This window comes from Carassius auratus, unplaced genomic scaffold, assembly GCF_003368295.1.
Source record: "Carassius auratus strain Wakin unplaced genomic scaffold, ASM336829v1 scaf_tig00216852, whole genome shotgun sequence".
Taxonomy (NCBI): Eukaryota; Metazoa; Chordata; class Actinopteri; order Cypriniformes; family Cyprinidae; genus Carassius; species Carassius auratus.
This window is the reverse complement of record NW_020528767.1, coordinates 129,544-145,969: the sequence shown is the minus strand read 5'-3', so window position 1 is coordinate 145,969 and position 16,426 is coordinate 129,544. Positions and strand designations below refer to the sequence as shown.

The following is a 16,426-nucleotide window of genomic DNA, read 5'->3' as shown; positions in this document are numbered from 1 at the left end:
AAATTTAAATCAAAATACATATCTGATATGACTTAATATAAATTAGCATAAAACAAACAATATAATTCACATTCTTTTAATTTAAGGATTAAAGATTAAATGGAAATAAATAAAAATTGCACAGTCATTAATTAGGTGGTGATATGCACTAAGCATGTAAACAACTAATGAACAAAAGAAGAAGAAAGAAACAGCTTGGCGCGCTTTTTCTTAGCGTCCGTTTCTATAGTGACTCGTCGATTCGTCGCTCTGTTGAGAATGTCTTAACCAGGAACATACTCTGAGTTGAATGAACTTACTCCCGGACGCGTTTTTGGAACCACATACCTCGAGTAAGCAAGGTTTGAGGTTAATCAACCGAAAGTTCAGGGTTTAGTTCACGGTAAGTTAACCCTGCTTTCTGGAATACACCCCTGCTTTTTATTTTGACCAATAACAAAAAGGCCAAAAAATGCAATGGTGCAGTATAAGCAACATAACCTAAGTCCAGTTAACATTAATCACACTGTAACTGCTGTACAGTATAAAGATACTAACTTTAGTTTCTCCAGCTTGCATTGTGGGTTTATCAGTAGATCACTGAGGTTTTTCACTGCAGAGTCTCCTAGTTTATTTCTGCTTAGTGCCAGTTCTCTCAGGTGTGATGGGTTTGATTTCAGAGCTGAAGTCAGAGTGGAACAACCTTCATCTGTCATATCACAGTATTCTAACCTACAATGGGAGAAACACATTTTATTTGCATTTATTCTCTTTCATTAAAATATTGAAAACACATCTTTCTTTTTTATATGTTAAGTTTCCTCACCTCAGTCTCTCCAATTTAAAGTGTGAATCCTCCAGCAAGTCACATAAATGATTGACTCCTGTGTTTTTTATTTGATTCCCACTCAGGTCCAGCTCTTTCAGATGTGATGGGTTTGATTTTAGAGCTAAAGTCAGGATGATAAACTGTTTCTCTGTAACTTTGCATCCACACAGACTAAAGACAGAAAGAGAAATGAACAATGACTCAGATCTATGATGCGAGTAACACATTTGCCTTTCAAAATTAGGTTACTTGCTGGGGCACATTAAATAGACCCAAAAAAAATTCCTAAAATTTTGGACTTGTAACCAGAAAACCCTTGTTCAGTGTTATGTGATTCATCTGAGCTCTGTATTGAGAACACAAACACACACACACACACACACACACACACACACACACACACACACACATACAGCCGTGTGCCAATCTGCTGTCAGGTATGCATCTCTAGATTCATATTTGAGCAATTGATGTTACATATTTTTCATTTGTACTTTTTATTGTTGAATTAGGTAACTGCATGATGCATTTTTATTTGATCAATAAAACATTATATTGACTGATTATGACTAGCAGAATAAGTGGAGTCTGGTGTCTGTGTTCAGGATAGTTCAAACTGGAAGCTCACGAATAGGATTGGATATTGTTTAAAATAAATATCATTAGATGGTCTCTTTTCTGTCCCCAGAAGAGGAGAATCATCAGTGCTGGACTGGGGCTAAAATTCAGCCCACCTAGCCCATGTTTCCTGATTGATGTTTTGCTTGAGTAAGTGCTTTAATTTGGAATGAATAGATGGATGGATGAAGAATGGAAAAAATAATATTTTAAATATACTGCAAATGTATTTATAACTATTAATATTGCACTATTTTGCAAGGTAAGGTTTATCCGAACTGAACGTTTCCAACAAGACAACAGCTTTGTCCTGAAAAGCTGCCATAGTTCTTTCATAGAATCCAGACCTTAAATGTAAGATCAGGACAATGCAAAAACCAAACTCCTTATTAAAACGGTCTTATTCTTTTCTATATCAACAACAACAATACAGATATTAAACTATGTCATTTGTAATCTATAAAAGGTGACTTGTTTGTCTTTCTTTTGTCCAATATCTAATATAAGGCTAATAATAGTAACATTAACAATTACAGCTGCAAGAAGTGATGACGGGACCAATTCCCGGCACCATTGCCACCTGAGTGGCTTAAAAAGAAAACACAAAGTGCACAGTAGGCACATGCACTCAACCCTAAGAGTGTTTTTTGCTCTTCTATAAAATAAAGAGTGTGAAACAGATACACACACCAAGCCATAAGGATATATAAAACTTTTAATGATCAATAATTGTAAAAATTATTTTAATGGTCAAACATTTGTGCAAGTTATATAAAACAGTATTGCCAGTACTGTATGTATCAACTGATTCTGCTGATTCAGCATAAGCTTCTAATACTCCAAAGAGAAAGAAAAAATTGAAATCGCATCATACGACCCCTTTAATGAGACAGCTGTTTCATCAGTTGGCCTTTGGTCTTGTGCTCCATTAAATAATAGTGCTTAATGTGTGGGTATAGTTTTAGCATGGTAGGGTTTTAGCTACTGACCCAATGGTCAGTCAGTCTACTCCACAGCCAATCGTCAGCCCCAGCTTGATTGGGTCTTCATATTGCACCTACATAGCCCTTTTGTTAATGCGGCCATGGTTGCAGCTGAAAATCCTAAACAAAAATCAGCAGCCTAAAGAACAATAATCAGCAGCCTAAAGAACACTCACGTGAGAAACTTTTTACCTAATGTTTTACCAAAAATTCTATGGCAAAAACTTCAATCTAACTAATATAAATTTAAAACATTATTAAAGAAAAGTAAACAATCAGCAAAAAAAGAACAAATAAATTAATAAGCAATTATACAAATTAGTAAAACTGAACTGAAACTGAAGGAAGATGGAGCTGAAGCTACAAGACAACAACTTGGGGGAGGCTTAGGATGGCATGAAAAACATCACAAGCTGTGTAGAGGGTGCTAACCAATTCAACCAATATATTTTATTTAATTTTTTACGTTTGATTGCACTCTCATGGTGGTTGAGGAGAGACCCCCGGTTATGACTGTAAAGCACTTTGGGTGTACAGTAGTACATAGTAATATGCTATATAAATGCCTCATTAATTTATTTTTTCATTCATTAGCGTTTTTAACTGGAGTCTGTGGATGGGGAAATTCCCATCACTTTGGAAGACATTGTGTATCATCTTTAGGGCTGGGCAAAAAATCAAATGTGATTTTCATGTGCATCTCGTCAGTAAAGCCGCTCCTGTGATAAGTAGGTAATATCCTGCACATGCGTTCAGATCAGAGTATGTGAGCAGAGTGGAGCAGCAGCAATTTCCCTTCCATGCTCTGAGCATTAAATAATCACTCCGCTCCCAGTAAATGTAAATGCCGCTGTGCCATGGTACAACAGTAATACCCACCCTTACGAAAAATAACCATGGTTTTATTATAGTAAAACTGTAGTAACCCATGGTTTTTTGGCGTATTGACTGCCATTTGTAAAACCACAGATTTACTACAAATACCATGGTTAAACTATGGTTAATATAGCAAAACCATGGTTAATTTGTGGTTACCATGGTTTAACTACAGTGACCATGGTTTTTTGGTTTTATTTGTAGTAAAACCATGGTTAATTTTTGTAAGGGCAGGGGCAGACTGGGACCAAAAAGTGGCCCTGGACTTTCTGGCTCACAGCAGCCCACCACATCATAACGCATCCACCCCTGTTTTGATGTCATTTATTAATTTCATATTTAACTATACAGTTTGGGGATTTTAACCAATAGGGCAACTGATATCTTCCATTGAAACAAAACAAAACAATAAAAACTCTATCCCTGTAAATTAGACGATGTGAAAGCAGGGGCGTGTCCAGGATTTTATATTTGGGGTGGCAAAGAGGGGGCAAGAACAGAATGAGGGGTGGCATATAGTGTTAATACTCCTCATATATTCAATTCCCTAACACCAGGGTTAGGGAGTATAACTAGTTACATGTGATGGAATTACGTCATTTAATTACAAAATAAATGTGCAATCTGTTACAGTTACTGAGAAAAAAAAAGTGTAATTAAATTACAGTTACATGTGAAAATGTTAACAATTACAAAGGGGGTTGCATTTGATTTTTTTCACACAAACACACATACAGATTTTATTTATTTATTTCTTAATTGCACTGACTGCTCTAATACAAGGCACCAATGTTTCAGGAGTTTATACACAAAATAAGATGCATGCTTATTCAATAACTGTTTTATTTCTTATTTGGGATTATGCATATGCTTTAAGATTAACTGGCTTTTTCCTCCAAAGACATTGTTAGATGCCAGTGTTTCCTGTAATAGCTGTGAAAAGATTTGATTTTAAAAACAGTATCATAGCTTAGAGCTGAAGATCTTTGGACCTGATGGGACCCGACGGGTTCGGTCGAGTTCGGGCTTAATTTATATCATTTTACACGGGCTCTGGCTTGCGCTCCGGTTTGCGAGGTAAACGAGCGGTCATGTGATGTGTTTCGATTAGCGCGAGAAAGATGCGAAAATGAATGCTGAGTAGGTGAAAAGGAGGCTTGCCTCTGGCGATTACGTTTTGGTTGCACCAGCAACTAAAGCAAAGTCTGAGGTGTGGAAAAGTTTTGACCATGTTTATAATGAAAATAATGAGTGAATAATGATGCAGTGACCGCAGGAACACGCTGAAACCATCTACAGTGGATTCAATCATTTTCCTCCACAAAAACATGAAGGCTTAGCCTAAACTATGTGAGTAAAGGTTTTTCAAATGATAACTAAATATTCATTGAGTCTTAAATGCATAATGTGGACAGAGTATATACGCTAATGTTGGCATTATTCTTTTATTAAATGTCAGCTGCTAGTGGCGAAGCAAATCCGGCGGTGCCTTTATCTTAATTTCGTTATTGCCAAATACCCATCTTAATAAAAAATATATCTTAATTTAATTTGTTGAAAAAGACTCGTTTTTATTGGTGTGTTGATCTATAGACTAAATGAGCCAAGGCCTATTTAGAGTGCTGGTATGTTACGATGTTACATTGGACATATTTTATTTCTTTATTGCAATTTCCACGTGGTGTAGTCTACGTTAGTTATGAATAAATTATGTTAAACATGCATAAATGACTCTTACTTGAAAAAAGGCAAAAGAGCTGTGTGGGCACATTTGAATAATATCGGGCTGTAAACGGGTTCGGGCTTTTAAAAAGCTGTCAATCAAAATTTACTTGTCGGGCTCGGGCCAAAACCGGTCGGGCTCTGGTCCTGTAGGGCCTAACTTTTAAGGCCCGATTACAGCTCTATCATAGCTATCAAACTACATCTTGTTATGATTTTAAACCTGTATTTAACAACACTGTAAAAAACCCAACTTGAAAAAGGTTGAAATTACTGGTTTTGTTGTGTTGGCTCAGCAAAAATCGATAGAAAAGTCAGTATAACTATGTTTAATGCATTTATTCAACCTAAATCAAGTTTCTTTCCATAAAATTAAAATGTTTAGCTTTGTGAACAAGGTTTTGCAAGTTCATCCTAAAATACTTGTGCCAACTTATTTTTTTAAGTTAGAAACTGCCCTCCCACTATAGCAAATTTTGGAAGATAATATGCAACCGTTTGTTCATGGGACAGTGTAGAAAAAATGGTTTAGTTATTTATTTTTTAAAATAACTTAAATGAGCCTCATGTTTAACTGTAAAATAACATTATTGTAAAATAAAAATAGTGTGAATAATAATAATATTATATATACATACAGCAAAATCCCCAGTGTTAATTTAACACTCTTGAGTGTGGACTCATATAAACACTAAAGCAGTGTTAAAAGTAACACTGAAGCAGAGTTGAAGTTAATGAGATAATTAAGAAGTTAATTGAGTTATGATGGACCATTATTGAAGACACCTGATGTTAACAAGCAGAATCACCAACCGAGAAAATCACAATTTGTGTATCACCATTATAGTGGTCAATGTTTGCTTTAGTTGGGATCTTGACCCTTCAGTTATTAACTTTAGATTTTTCGCCGCTCCTCCTTTTATTCATCCGGACCTCCTTCAGTGCGACAGGTGCGCATTGCAGGTGAGCTTGTTCCCACTGCCTCTTAGCCTTCTCCTGCTTGCCACAGTGCCATGTTTTGTTTTGCAAAATTGTTTTTTTTATTCATTTTTTTTTTATTTGTACATATGCACAACAATTATTCATGAAATTTATATAATTCATAGGACACTGATTTGGAGGAGACCTACACAAGAGGGGTGAAACTGGGCATCCTTGAAGTCATGGAGGACGATATCTCACAGACAAAAAAGAAATGCCTAAACTGCAGCATCATTCTGGAGGAAACTGTGGTCATGGAGGACCTAGCTGACTTTCCTACTGCTTTCATGGTACTCTTTGGACTTCTTTATGCGCTGAACATTGAGTATTCAAAATAAATAAAATACACTTACTGTATAGGGAATTTAAGATGCTTTTAGTGTAGGTGGGTATATATGGCATAATGATGGTGTTGGTTAGGATGTTACTCTATATTGTGTAATGGTGAAATTTTAACTTATAGTTTTGATTTCTCTAAAAGTAAAATGCTTATTAGCTTACTTGATAGACTATTTGTTAATTTCATTTGATAATTCAATGTTTCATGTTTAGGTGAGTCATTGCTTTGTCAATGGATGGTCTTTTAAATTTGGAAAGTTTGTGTTCCTCATATGTTCACTGGCAGGGTTTGTAAAACTGTTTTACTGTATTGGAGTATTTCAATTTGCAGTGTTGCAAATTAAAATTACACAATATGCCTTCAACATGAATAAATGTTTTGTTTAACATTGATTCACTGTTTTCAGTTTTTAACTTGGGCAATGTTATTGTAGTTTCCAGTTGTAACATATTATTTCTTAGTACCAATTTCCAACAGTATTTTTTTGTTCACTCAACTTTTGACATTAAAGGTCCCCTTCTTCGTGATCCCATGTTTTAAACTTTAGTTAGTGTGTAATGTTGTTGTTAGAGTATAAATAATATCTATAAAATTCTAAAGCTCAAAGTTCAATGCCAAGCGAGATATTTTAATTAACAGAATTTGCCTACAAAAAAAGAACTGTTTGAACTAGTCCTGCAGTAATGACGTCACTAAAACAGTTTTTTGACTAACCTCCGCCCACATGAATTCACAAAAAGGGGGGTGTGGTCTTGTTACGCTCCGGCGGAGAAGAAGGAAGAGCTGCGTTTTGTGGGATAATCTATGTAGTGAAACTAATGTGTACTACATAACAATGTTACATGGTTTAGTATTGTTCCTGTCCAGAAGGGGGCACTGTGGGTTGGTTGAAGAAAGGTGAGACTGGGAAGTTTACAGAGGTGTGTGGCTGTTGGGACTCACGCAATAAAACTAAGAAATACGACATGGTGTCAGAGTAGGATACTCAAATAAGCTTTCGGAAGAAGTTTTGTTTCGGTGGAGAGTGAAGTTTTTATAAGCAGAAAGTCTCAAATTCATGGAACAAGCGGCAGGAGGACAACCTGCTTGTGGTGATGCAGCTGCCGGGGGGAGAGAGCAGCCCGCGCCGAGCCCGTGTGCTACGTTCAGCATCCAGCCACCCGAGCCATTTAACTTCTCCAAACCTACCGAATGGGAAAAATGGATCCAACGGTTCGAACGTTTCCGTCAGGCCAGTAATCTCCATACTTCCACGCAAGCGAATCAAATAAATACACTCATGTACTGTATGGGTGATGAAGCGGACGACATTTTGAAGGGGCTAAATTTGACGAACGAAAACAGTGAACGTTACAATGCAGTGAAAGAGGGTTTTCACACGTTCTTTGTTGTGAAGAAAAACGTCATTTATGAAAGAGCACGTTTCAACATGAGAAAACAAGGAGAAAATGAACCAGTCGACTCCTTCGTGACTGCACTGTATTCATTGGCTGAGCACTGGAAATATGGGACATTGCATGACGAATTAATCAGAGACAGGTTAGTCGTTGGTTTAAATGATATACGTCTGTCAGAGCGAATGCAGTTAGATAAAGATCTAACGCTGGAAAAGGCCATTGATATGGCGAGACAGACTGAAGCAGTGAAACAGCAGCAGAATAACTTGCATGGTGAATGCTTTAATGCCAAAACGTCTGATTCTGTTGATAGAGTCATAAGTAAAAGTAAGCCATTTCAAAGCAGGCAGAGAGTCAAAAATGCTCATGGAGCAAAAGACAAATTTAAACAGCCTCAGTCAAGATGTCACAAATGTGGAAAAAGCCCATTTCATCCAAAAGCGCACTGCCCTGCAAATAATGTACTCTGTCATGCCTGTGGGAAGAGGGGACATTATCAAAAAGTGTGCGCTTCATCCAGAAAGGTGAATGAGATTCAAGAACAAGACACTGGCATATTTTTAGGCACGGTGGTTGCCGAGGGTGACCCCTGGATGATCGATATTAAAATAAAAGACTGTGAAGTACAGTTCAAAATTGACACAGGCGCTGACGTCACTGTTATGCCAGACCATGTGTTCCATAAGATATTTAAAGGCAACAAACCAGCACTTCAGAGTGTGACCAAGCCTTTACTTGGACCTGGATGTTCACCACTTAGCGTGATTGGAGTATCAAACATGCTGCTTCTGAAAGGAGACAAGCACATATTGGAGGACGTGTATGTTGTTAAGGGTCTTCATTCACCATTACTAGGTAGACCCGCCATTACCAAACTGGGTCTTATCACACGTGTTGATGATGTAAGCATTCACACATTACAGGAAAGACACATTACATTATCCAAAGCTGTGCAGTGTGCTAGGGCTGTTACTGAGGCCTTACACCATTGAACCAGGAGCAGTTCCATTTTCTCTCAAAACTCCACGACGCATTCCTCTTCCACTCATGGCAAAAGTAAAGGATGAACTACAACGCATGGAGCGAATGGGAGTCATAAGCAGGGTGGAAGAACCCACAGAGTGGTGTGCAGGCATTGTCGTGGTGCCTAAAAAGTCAGGGGGTCCACGCATTTGTGTTGACTTAAAAAAGCTTAACTAATCAGTGCGAAGGGAGAAATTCATACTTCCTTCAGTTGAACAGACTCTTGGATTGCTAGCAGGAGCCTGTGTTTTTAGCAAGTTAGACGCAAACATGGGATTTTGGCAAATACCTCTAGCAAAACAGTATGCCAAGTTGACGACTTTTATCACTCTGTTTGGGCGGTATTTCTTCAATCGGTTGCCCTTCAGTATCGCACCTGAGCACTTCCAAAATCATATGGTAACTGAAGTCACTGAGGGCATGGATGGTGTGGTCTGCCACATGGACGATGTGCTGGTGTGGGTATGTTCTCAAGAGGAGCATGATGTGATATCATGGTGATATCACCCTTAACTTAGACAAATGTGCTTTGTCACAGAGCGTAGTCAAGTTTCTTGGCCACATTATCTCAGGCAGAGGAGTGCAACCAGACCCAGCCAAGACCGCAGCGGTCCAGGAGATGCCAGAGCCAACAAACGTCAGTGAGCTGAGGAGTTTTCTTGGTATGGTCAACCAGCTGGGAAAATTCATTCCCCATCTGGCGAAAAAAGATAAACCACTCAGAGATCTCCTGTCCAAGAAAAATTGTTGGTTTTGGGGGGAAGAACAAGTTAAAGCTTTTAAAAACGTGAAAGAAGACTTGTCATCTGCTCCAGTGCTGGCCTTGTACGATGCAAACAAGCAACTCAAAGTATCTGCAGACACATCCTCGTACGGACTGGGAGCAGTCCTGCTGCAAAAAGACGGTGTCGATTGGAGACCTGTTGCCTACGCGTCACGGTCTCTTACTCCTATTGAGCAAAAATATGCACAAGTGGAAAAGGAGGCCCTTGGGCTGACCTGGGCATGTGAGAGATTTCGTGACTTTTTGATTGGTCAACATTTTGATATGGAAACCGATCACAAACCACTGTTGAATCTCCTGCGACCAGGACTTAGATGCCCTACCTCCCCGCATCCAGCATTTCCGTATGAGACTGATGCGCTATTCATACAAGATTTCTCCATGTTTCTCATGGAAAGAGCTTATGGACTGCCGACACTCTGTCACGTGCTCCGCTACCTGCTCATAAAGAAATCGTGGACGACGAGTTTATGGAGAGCACTAACATTTATGTGGACAGTATTGTGGAGCATCTTCCAGCAAGTCAATCTTTCCTGGACAACCTGAGAGAACACCTCAAATCAGACAGTGTTTGCTCAAATGTCATGAAAATGTGTCAGGATGGATGGCCTGAGTCAGGTTGTTGTACAGGGACTGAGAGGCTTTACTGGTCCGAGCGAGCTTACCTATCTGTTCATGACGGCCTTCTTCTGAAAGGTACAAGACTCGTCATTCCCTCTGCATTGCGAAATTATGTCCTCGACAGACTCCACGAAGGGCATCAAGGTGTAGTTAAGTGCAGAGCACGTGCACGGCAAAGTGTGTGGTGGCCGGAACTTAGCCAACAGTTGAACGAGCTGGTTCTGAAATGTCATGCTTGCATTAAAGAGCGCACTAATCACACTGAACCATTGATCCAATCTGATCTCCCTGAGAGGCCCTGGCAAAAGCTAGGGGCAGATCTGTTTGTCCTGAAAGGGAAAACATATCTTTTAGTTGTGGATTACTATTCACGTTATGTTGAGGTGGCAAATCTTTCACTCACCAGCTCTGCAGATGTCACTACGCACCTAAAGTCTATCTTTGCACGCCACGCCATCCCGGAGACATTAGTGAGTGATAATGGGCCGCAGTTCTCATCCAGCACTTTCTCAGAGTTTGCAGGTGCTTATGGATTCAGACATGTCATCAGTAGCCCAAAGCATCCACGCAGCAACGGAGAAGCTGAGCGGGCTGTACAGGACCGTAAAAAAACCTCCTTAAAAAAGAGCATGACTCCTACCCTGCTTTACTGTCATATAGGTCAACTCCACTTCGCAATGGGTACAGCCCAGCCAGTTGCTCATGGGACGTCGTCTTCGTACTACGGTACCAACCCTCCCAAGACTGCTGGACCCTTTGTTACCTGATGGCACTGCCATAAGTGCTCGAGAGAGAGAGAAAGAAAGTGCAGATACAAGATATTTCAACAAACGGCATAGAGTGCATGACCTGAATAAACTCTCACCTGGCGATAAGGTGTGGGTCACAGATCAAAAGGTAACTGGAACTGTGGTGGGGGAACATCCAACACCCCGTTCTTACCAGGTTGAGGTGCCTCATGGAACTGTTCGTAGGAACCGACATTTCCTCTGTCCTATAGATGTAAAGGAGGGTGGGTGTGACACCCATGCTGGTTCCCAGTTGTCCGAGAACAGTACAGAGACACAAAATGCACTGGCACCCCAAACATATTCTGTCAGTCCAACAGGAGTAGTAACCAGAACCAGATCTGGGAGGCCAGTCATAAAACCTAAAAGACTGGATTTATAGTCACTCCATTGTAGCCTTAGGAGACTGTTCTTACAGTAGTCAAGCAGTTTACCCCCCCCCCCCCCCCAAAAAAAAGGCGGGGGGGGGGAGAAATGTTGCTATGTATATTTAAAAATATATATATACATGTGTATCTGTTGATGATGTGTTTTCATAACTTTTCGTAGGCTGGAATGAACAGTTTTTCAGGTAATGTTCATCTTTACAAAAGATATTGTTTATTGCTCATTGTTGAGTTGTTCTCTAAGCGATGTCTACTAAAGAAAATATATCATTGTGTTTTTATTAATGTTTTTGTTAAAAGGGGAGATGTGGGATAATCTATGTAGTGAAACTAATGTGTACTACATAACAGTGTTACATGGTTTAGTATTGTTCCTGTCCAGAAGGGGCACTGTGGGTTGGTTGAATAAAGGTGAGACTGGGAAGTTTATGGAGGTGTGTGGCTGTTGGGACTCACGCAATAAAACTAAGAAATACGACACGTTTTTGTTTGCTGTACTTGGAGATTAATGGCTACAATTTATGTTTAACTCTGTTCCTGAAAATTATAATCCACATGTAAAACTATGTGCAGCACATTTTGCTGAGGACCGCTTGCTGAGGACAACTTCATCAATCTCAATCATTTTAATGCCGGATTCGCACAAAGATTATTCTTGAAAGATGGAGCAGTTCCCTCTTTGTCTGGAGAAGGCGTTGGACTACAACTGGTAAGTGTATTTTATTATTTAAGTTGGTGCGTTTAACAGTTTCTGTAACTTATTACACAAAGGGCAACGCTGTTTAGCTTTATTAACTAGATGTTAGGGCTGTGCAAAAAAACTAATGCGATTTTCATGCGCATCTCGTCAGTAAAATTGCTCCTGTGATTATAAGTACATCTCCAGCACATGCTCCTGCCCACTTGCTTCTCAAAACTAGTCCAAAACTAGCCCAATCGCATTTGCAGGAGGGCAGCCTGCGCTCAGCTGCTGTCGAAATACAACACAGGAATTGCTGGCCCAATCAGAACTCGTTACGTATTTCTGAAGGAGGGACTTCATAGAACAAGGAAGTCATCAGCCCGTTTTTATGACAGTGAAAACAGTGGTATACATATAGGTGAATTGTGTGAAAAATACTGTGTTTTTTTACATGCGAAACATGAACACATGTTATATTGCACACTGTAAACACAATCAAAGCTTCAAAAAGGCGCGAAAAACGGGACCTTTAAGTTCTACAGACCAAAATTTTTGAATTGGCTCAACTTAAAAAGTTGTCGGCCGCGCGATCAACTCACTCATTAATTTGTATAGAAAAGAGATGTAATATTATGATTTCCGTCATTTAAAATATATATATATATATATATATATATATATATATATATATATATATATATATATATATATTTGTATCGGGTGGGCCAGCAAACATTGGTTGCCCACTTCTGTGCTTGTCTGTGTTTGTATTGTCTGCTTCTCGGGAGATCAAAGTATCTAAGGTTCTTTCATCTTTACATGACATATGACGGGAGTGCAGACCACCTAGTCAGTTGATTTATGCAACGGTCACAGTGTTGTCCGTATGGACCAGTACGTGCCTGCCTTGTAAACATCATCTGAGACGGTTCAAGGCAAGGTGCACTGCTAACAACTTGGGGCAATTGATATGCCACTGCAGTTAGGTGCCCAACCACACCACTGAGACTGCTTGGCCATTGTACATGGCACCCCAGCTGGTGTTGGAGGTATCCGTGTGTACCACAGCATGCCTTGAGACCTGGTCTAGGGCCACTCCTGCCTGAAGAAACGCAAGATTTGACCACTGGGTGAAGGTCTGGTCAAAGGCCAGTGTGACTTGGACCTGGTAACTGCCACTGCAGCTGCCATATGCCTCATGAGCCTCTGAAATTGTTTCAGTGGGACTGTTGTCCTTCCCTTGAATAAATTCAAGCACCGACCATGCACATTCCTCTGTGTTGTCTGTTCAACCAAGTCCAACTCCAGACTGAGAAAAGACATTCTTTGCATCGGGGAGAGTTTGCTTTTTTCCCAGATGACCTGAAGGCCCAACAGGCTGAGATGCCTGAGCACCAAATCCCTGTGCTTGCACAACTGATCCCAAGACTATGCTAGTATGAGCCAGTTGTCGAAATAGTTGAGATGCAAACACCTTGCTCTCTCAGGGGAACATGACCCCCCTCAACAACTTTCATGAAGGCACAGGGGGACAGGGACAACCTGAAGGGCAGGAACATGTACTGATATGCCCGTCCCTCAAATGCAAACCGCAGAAAAGGTATGCGGTGCAGAAGGATTGACACATGAAAGTATGCGTCCTTCAGGTTGATTACTGCAAAACATTCTAGGGGATGGATGCACCCGAAGATGAGTTTCTGCATTAACATCTTCAACGGGAGCCTGTGAAGGGCCAGGTTCAAGACACGCAGGTCCAAGATCAATCGTAATCCACCGCCTTTCTTGGGTACAATGAAGTAAAACCCTGCCCTCATATGGGCTGGAGGGACTGTCTCTTTCACATCCTTCGCCAGCAGGCTGATCTTCACATGCAAGACGTGAGCATCGACACCTGCGGAGGCAGGGTTTCGCCCTTGGCAACAAGCACTCTGGGGTGCTGCTGCCAGTGGACAAGTGCATGCAGCAGCTGTGTTGAATCGCCTCAGTCTGCTTCTGTGCAGCCGAGAACTGCTGGGTGAAGCTCTCGGCTGCATCGCCGAAGAGGCCAGTCTGGGACACAGGGGAATTAAGGTACCAAACTTTGTCTGTGTCCCATGTGTCTACCAGACACAGCCAGAGATGGCACTCCTGGACCACAAGCCTGGCCATCGCACGACCTAGAGAACGCTGTGACCTCGCTCAAAGTGGCACCAGCCCCCCCTGAAACTCGATTGGCCACCCCAGGTGCCCCCCCCATTAGATGTCTTGTGATTGGTTCATTTTATGGCCAGTCATTTTATAGACTCTACTAAAGTTCGCGATTCAAAGAAGTGCAGCGTCGTCAGAGAAACAACGCTTGTCGTAGACTTGGGACTTTTACTTTTTTAAGTGTGGGAAGTCGAGACACTAGTGATGGGAAGTTCGGATCATTATACCGACTCTGACTTTTGAGCAAAATGAACGAATCTTTTTTCGAGTCATTTCATTCATTTTAGCAAAATGTAATTAAAATGTTATGTGTTACTTCCCCAACACATCTAGTACTTAAGCAAACATTGATCACACTACAAACAATACAAAACTAAAATGCTATAAAAATACAGAAAAGATTAATTAATTCTTTACCTGGGTCTTCAGTCTGTGATTAACTCACCTCTTGTCTGACAAGTCTTCGGGTTCATAAAACTTCCGGCTTTGCTACCGTTCGGACGTTCTAGCTTACTGCTCTGCGCTTTGCTTCTTATTTCTGTACTTTTCTCTGATTTTTCTAAGATTTCTACATCATCAGATCAGCACAGTGCTCAAACAACAGATTTTTGGCACAAACGGTAAAACAAAAACTCTTTGGGACTGGAATAATACTACAAAAAGAAAACTTTGCCTCCCACTGCCAGCAGCTTACATTCCGGAGACGGGAAAACAACTGCCTACATTCAAACAGAAGAGAGAAAAAATGCCTCCTGTTGGATCTACTTGTTGCATGAACTGCTGCAAACTTCTACAAAGGATTGTGATTCTTGAAACAAAGTTACTTGCTGGACTTCCAAAACAGACGGAACACTTAGCAGACCGTCGTCATGGACCCTCTCAGCATACAGCCGGTGAGTCCCATGAATCTTCTGAATCTCAACAGTTTATACCAAGTGTAGAGGAACAAGCCGAAACTGGTCGGCACACTAATCGATGGCACAAACAGGGAGCGAGACCCAAAGGAACATGAGACATCAGATTATCACGAGTTTCTCGTATAGCTGCCGTAGCTTCCTCTACCCCAGATTCGACTATGACAAGGCTTGTGAATACTGGCATTCAACCACCCCATATACATCTTGAGAACAGATCTGAAGCATTAATGAATGTGGGTGAGGAATCCACAAATGTGATTAAACATCTATTGGATCAGCCAGCAGCTAACACCGCTACAAACAGGAGCTCAAGGTCGAGCAGACAGTGGCATTCAGCTCAGAGCGCAGCCGAGCCAAGGACTCTGATAGTGGGTGACTCTGTTATCAGAAACATCCATAGCAGAACTACAACAACATGCTGCCTTCATCAAGCAATGGTCTCTGATGTGAACAAGGAACTTCAGAACATTCTGATGAAGCACAAGACTGCAAATCGAATCATCATCCATGTGGGGAAGAATGATATTCGGAAAGAGCAGTCAGAACTCCTTAAGAAGGACTTCAGTGAACTCTTTGAAACACTTAGAAGACTCAAAGTTCAGTCGTTCATCAGTGGACCACTCCCAGCAAGGGGAACAAATATGTTTTCACGGTTGCTTCTGCTGAACACATGGCTACAAAGATCTTGTAATATAAAAGGAGTGAATTTCACTGACAACTTCAATCTTTTCTGGGGCCATAGACAATTGTTTAAACCGGATGGCCTACACCCAAACAAACTTGTTGCTAGAGTGTTTAAGGACAATATCTACTTTTCCCTCCATCATCCTTCAGCAGAGTGTGTCAATCCTTTCAGCACACACACACCGGGTCGGAGTCATCATGTGGTTGACATATCCCACAAGGACACTGATAACACCATGCAGCCAAAACAAGCACAGCTGATAGACACTATCCCGGCTGAGCCCTGCCCACAGAGCTCCTCACAGACTGACTGTGATGTATCAAAACAGCTACAAGATTCAGCACCCAGGGGACAACATATCACAGCCACCGGAAACACCAGAGACACAGCCCATCTCACCAGACACATTATCCCACATTATTCTCCAGCATCTCCACTTCTGTGCTTTTCACAGAAAATGGAGGAATTGGTGTATGCTGGGACTAAACTCTCTCACTCATTTGCTGCAAGCCCGCAGATATCAACAAAAAAACGGCGAGCCCCACAACCACCAAAGCCTGTGGTCCCTGCTCCTGCGAGAGCTCTTCTACCACTGCCTCAACGCCAGGGCCCAAACCCTCTTTCTGCT

General features: G+C 40.9%; 1 protein-coding gene across 1 annotated transcript in view; it reads right to left on the bottom strand.

The window, feature by feature from the left end:
- Positions 1 to 16,426, bottom strand: part of LOC113099071 (NACHT, LRR and PYD domains-containing protein 3-like) — a 107,059-nt gene that overhangs the window by 21,766 nt on the left and 68,867 nt on the right. The window contains exon 11 of the mRNA XM_026264149.1: positions 538 to 711. Within this exon, the coding sequence (XP_026119934.1) occupies positions 538 to 711 (174 nt within the window). The remainder of the gene's footprint in view (positions 1 to 537; positions 712 to 16,426) is intronic.